The 5735-nt window shown below is 46.6% G+C and overlaps 1 protein-coding gene across 1 annotated transcript; it reads left to right on the forward strand.

Moving 5' to 3' along the window:
- Positions 1-118: 118 nt before the first annotated feature.
- On the forward strand, positions 119-571 carry LOC104528810 (ras-like protein family member 11A; the record flags this gene model as incomplete). Its single annotated transcript, XM_010172935.1, has 1 exon — positions 119-571. A coding segment is annotated over one exon (453 nt), but the record flags the coding sequence as incomplete, so codon positions are not given.
- Positions 572-5735: the final 5164 nt, after the last annotated feature.

Consider the following 5735-nt stretch of genomic DNA (forward strand, 5'->3'; position numbering starts at 1 on the left):
CAGCCCGCCGAGGCAGAGCTCAGGCTTCCCTTCGGGCCCGTCTAACGGTGCTGCCCAGGGCACAGGCTTTACGCCTTCCCGACCCGATGCCAACTCTGTGCCGTGTGTTGTACCGCAGGTGCCCGAGGACTGCGTGCAGGTGCTGGACTCCCTGTCCAGGTGCGTGAAGTGGGCAGAGGGCTTCCTCCTGGTCTACTCCATCACCGACTACAGCAGCTACCAGTCAGTGCGACCTCTCTACCAGCAGGTACGCAAGGTCCACCCGGATGCCAGGACTCCTGTCATTATCGTGGGGAACAAAGCAGACCTCCTCTATGCCAGGCAAGTGCAGGCGAAAGAGGGGCTACAGCTGGCACATGAACTGGGCATCCTGTTCTTGGAAATCTCCACGAGTGACGACTCCCAAGGCGTCTGTGATGTTTTCCAGTATCTTTGCAAGGAGGTCAGCAAACTACAGCACGCCGGCAGCACAGACCGAAGGCGGTCATCCATCATCCCTCGCCCCAGATCTCCTAACATGCAAGATCTAAAGAGACGTTTCAAACAGGCTTTGTCTTCCAAAGTCAAGTAAACCCCCCTGATGAGATCCTGTGTGACTCAATAGACTTTATTTTTGTAAACTAGTTAATAAAAATATTTATTTTTGTACTAATGCCAGCAGTATGGAAGTCAGTATGTCAGAGCTTGAGATTTCCTTGCCATCCTCTCTTGTTTGACTGGTTGGGTTATTTTTACAACAACAACAAAAAAGCTGCATAGCAACTAAATAGAGATATTTGGAGAAGGAGATTTTTGCCAGAAGGTTTTGATTCTATTTCTGTTTGGGGCTGGGATTTGCTGTTTTATTCTGCTCAAATGACTTTTTTGGGCCTCAGTTTCCTGTTTGTAAAATGGGAATGATGATGGTGTAACACTTACCTGCCTTTATAAAATTATTGGAAAGCTTTTTTATGGAGAGAAAAAGAACAAGCTTTATTAAACGTGAAAATATGAAACTGTCTGTAAGCATTCTGACTATAATAGGATTGCTTTCCTCCCTCAATGACTGCTGGTTTGCTGGCACTTCTAAGCACCTGAATGATGATAAGCTGTTAGGAATGAGTTTCAACTTTTTATGTGCTTTAGAGATCTTTCCTGCAGAATTAATCTTTTGAGCCCAAAGCATTTAAAAGGACGGTTGAGTTTCTCCTACAGATTACCGTGGGACAAAGTGCTGAGCAATCCGCAGCAGAGGAATGTGTGGGATGGCTGTTCCTTTCTCTGGAGATGTGTGATAGGAAGGACTGATGCGTAAGTTCCCTTAGCAGAAAATAGCTACGTTTAAAAGGAATCACATCTTTATCTTCCCCGGGGTAATTTTGTAGCCATTGGAAACAGGTTTAACTTTCCACTCTTATTTCACATAAGCTCTACACCATACTAGAATGGTTTTTATTAACTGTTTGATGGATATCTAAGCATGGAACATAGGTTTTTCACTTCAAATATGCCTCTGAAGTACGTGCGTTGTATTGGTAAAAAATAAAACTCTGCTCCATGCTGAGTAGGTGTGGAAGTGGAGTAATCTGTTCAGGAGGATGCTTGCTGTCCCTGCTCACATACAACTCCAGTAAGATTTTTTTGGTTTTATTATTTTATTTTCATAGGTTAAGTCCAAAGACCCTTTTCTTCTTACCTTTGTTAGGGAAGGCAGGCAACTGCTGCGTTAGTGGGCAGTATCTGTTGTTTCTGACTCCTGGGACTTGGAACTCGGACACCTCCACTCCTGATCTGCAGGTGAAAGTCTTCATGATGGTGGTAATCATGGGAAGGGTGACTGAACAAGATGACACTCTGCAAGGAAGCATCAAAGGCCCATTTTAGTGCTGGGTAGGGGTTGTGAGATGCCAGCAGCACTATTCCCCATCCAGGGCCATGTGCACAGCATCAGTCCAGGCATGTTACCTGAATATCTCCTCTCTGAAGGTGAGAGGTTTGTTGCTGCCCTACCAAATGGAGCGGGAGAGCTGAAAGGAGGCTGCTCCAGACCTGCAGGACCAGACTGAAACTGGGACTGCAAACTGGGTCCAAAACTCTTGGATTGATGGAAATGCAAAAGCATGGTGACAGCCTAGATGAATAAAGTACTGTTTAAAGCACATATTAAATATTTCTTCACCATGACAGTTGCTTTGCCAGCCCAGGACTCTGAGGGGAGCAGCGGGATGGGGTTGATGAAAATGAGCAAGTCTCTGGCAGACTCAAACTCACCACATGTTCATGGGGAGATTTGAAGGGGAGTTTGAAAAACCACAAGTGGGATATTTATGCAGCATCTCACCATCTTGAAATAAAGGATAACAGTTTGTTTCCAAGAGGAATTACCACTAAGATATGGTTTGGTAATTTTTTTAAATGTAGCTTTTGCCTTTGGAAATTATAAAGCTTGATTTCCTGCTCATACATCCAGTGCAGATTTTCACTGAGCAAGTTGCTAAAGGTATCCAGGTCATACGTGGGCACAAAATATGCTAAAAGGGCAGGTGACATGTACTGGACCTCTCTGCATCTCACCATGGTCATCAAAGGCCAGGTAAAAAAAAGCAACAAGCACCAACCTCTGGTGCCTCCCACTCCCCCATTGTGAGCCTTTAAAAGCCACTGGCAGCTGTCCCAGCTGTGTGGTGGTACAGGGGGAGAGTTTGGGCAGGAGGCTGCTGGGCACACTATGGGGAGAGATGGGCAGGAGGAGTGGAAGGGTACATACGGTCATTTTCCCCATCTCTTTCCAATGGGAAGAACCTAAAAACACACCTTGTTTTGCAGGCACCCACCTTCAGGTGGAGGTGCAAACACTCCCATCCCCATGCTGATGGGCTGGTTTAGCTGTGTGCCGGGAGCAGGATGAGGCCCCTCGGGATGTAATGGGGAATCTCACTGGCTAAAGCAGGCCCATGGCAGGGAGGGAGGGCTGCTCTGACCTGCCTCCAGTCTAAACCAGCAGCTGAGCTGGGGCATTCTGGATAACGCTTTTGAGTAGAGATGGACAAATTAGACATTTAAGCTGTCGGAATTTGTCCCAGCAAATTTACCTGCAGCCTGTGTGACCCTGAGCTGACAGGCAAAGCACAGGAGGAGCCTGCTGGCTCCCAGCTTGTTTTGCCCTGGCATTTTCTTCAGTCCTAGGCAAGCAGACAAAGAAGGGCACGGAGGGAAAAACTTCTCTCACGTGCTAACAGAAGAGCTCCAAAGCCTTGTTTCTCTTGGACCACAGCCACTTGCACCCTCCCTCCTGAATAACTGGCATCACTACTCTCTAAGCCTTTCACCCGGGGGCCAGGGCGGCTTCAGGAGGGTAAGTGAGGCACGGCTTGGCCTTTCTCCTTGATCAGAGGAAAATATTCATCTGCCTCCTTCCTCCCACCACCTCCGCTACGAAACAGGGTCATAGCAATTTCCCCTGACAAGATAGATGAGTGGGTTTTCAGAAGCAGGGATGCGTGCAGCATCATGCACTATTATGGCTGCTACTACATCAGCATCTCCCTCCTCTTGGGCTATTTTGTCCAGTTATCTCCCAGCACTGAAATAATCCAGTAATGCTTTAAGGCTTTATGAATTTTAAAATAGCTGCTGCCATCAACCTGCTCCATATGCTTCAGGAGCTGCAGAGACAGGGATATTTTCTTCCAAAGCCTTTACAGAAGTCTCCTTGCTTTCTGCCCCGCTCAAGCAGTCTGGACCTGGGCTGCTTCCTCGCTGCCTCCTGGCAGGATGCAGGCTATCAGCACATGCCATGGTCAGTGCTGCAGGTCCATGCTGTATTTCTGTGGTTTGTTCAGATCAAGGACCGTGGACAAGACAAACTGTGGACAAGGACCACGTTCATATTGTGAGCAAGAGCTGGGTTCTGGCTTCAGACAAGGCGCAAAAGTGGTCGAGGCTCGGATGAATGGACTACTAGAAACAAATCTGTATTCCATGCCTGGACCTCCTAAAACCAATTTTAGTCCTGGGGGACTTCAATAGCTTTTGGTGAAGCTGCTCTTTATTTAGGAAGGTCTGAATAGGTTCAGAATAAAGTCCTTTAGGGAAAGCTGACCTTCTGCGGCACTTGTTGCCCTCCACACATGATTGTGGGCTATTCACACCAGTGAGGCAACAAGATCTTTTCAGTTGCTCCTAAAGCCAGGATCTGAACCCAGCTGTCCTTCTAGAAGTGATATCTCCTGGGGTGATGCTGTCGATGCATCACTGCACCGAAGTACCATGCAGTTCTCCAAAGGGCTGTCTTCCTGAGAAACCTCCAAAGTGATGTCCCTGAAAAGCTTATTATGAGTTAGAACATGGCTCACAACCTGCAGCTTAGCTTGGATTTGGGGCAATTAGTGACAATTCAGACGTCCAGAAAACACCACTGATTCTCAGATTTGCTCTTCCACTGCTCTGTTCTTTCCACATATCTAAAAAGGAGAAAGGAATGCCTGTTTACTGATAATGGTTTTCCGATAATTGGTTTATGAGATTTTCTTACTCCATTCATTGCTCGATGCTCTTGACTGAAAGAAGCATAAATACGTATTGTGACTTGTTACACCAGTGTACATTGTGGAGCATAACCAGTTATATACTATCTTCCCACACTACTAAAAGCAAAATTAGTATATAGAAATCGAACATCCATTTCACTGGCCTATGACACTCGATTTACAACTGAAAAACTAGGTAGGAAAGTTTGCATAATGATTATAGAGCTCCATACATGTTACAGATGTGGTTTTCTAAAAATGCATTCGATTGTTTACTATCCATGCTTTCCTTCCTGGACTGAAAATAGCCATCCATAGGAGAAACCCTCACCCAGAGGCCCTCATGGTGTGAGCTGCTATGTATAGGTGGCTGCTTTAGCCCCCTACTTTGTCCTCTGGGCTTTGCTGGATAAGTGCTCAGACAAAGGCATCTGCCCACGTTCCCTGGGCTTGCAGTGCCATGGTTCAGGGAACTGTATTTTGCTCTTGATCTGTGCACAATATTGCCATTAAAATGGATCTGTCCAGGAAATTGTGCAAGGTTATTTAATAGTCAACCTGCATTACTGGGAAGCAGTAATTAATTCTTAAAGCTGGAATATTTCTGTGCTAAGGTATTTGGCTCTTTCCCCATTATGAAAAACATCCTCTTAGGTTTCAAATGGTCAATAAGCCAATATCAGCAAATACTGTTTCTGGGAGCAAGTCTGAGAAGAGGGGTCTAAACTCTCCCCACTCCAGCTGGGGCAGCGAGGTGAATTACAAACTCTGGTCCTGCAGCTGGTACTTCCTTCCCCTCCTGCAAACAAATCCCAGCACAGACAAAGTGATGCTCCTGCAGTTTGGGGCTCACTGCCCTGAACCCTTCCAGGAGCCATTAAGAATATGGTTTGATATGAACCACAGTCAGCAAACAGACTTCTCACTGATACTGTTTCTTTTGGTGCTCAGAAGTCCAAAGGTGTCTTTAAGAGATAGCACTGGTAGAAGACAGAGATTGTGGTGAAACCCCACGAACAGCAGCATGGTATCAGCAGTCTCCCAGGATCTGAAACAGCTAAGGAGGTGTCGCCTACCTGTAACACAACAGCAGGCAAATAAATATGGATGTGATTAGGCTGATTTGGGTGAAAATAGGTGTGTTGCACTCAGCTGCCGCGAAGGAAAAGGTCTGGCTGTCGCCCTGTGATGCCCAGTGCCAGTGATGAGCGCAACTGCCCCGCCCCC

Source organism: Antrostomus carolinensis, unplaced genomic scaffold (assembly GCF_000700745.2).
Source record: "Antrostomus carolinensis isolate BGI_N321 unplaced genomic scaffold, ASM70074v2 Scaffold56317, whole genome shotgun sequence".
Taxonomy (NCBI): Eukaryota; Metazoa; Chordata; class Aves; order Caprimulgiformes; family Caprimulgidae; genus Antrostomus; species Antrostomus carolinensis.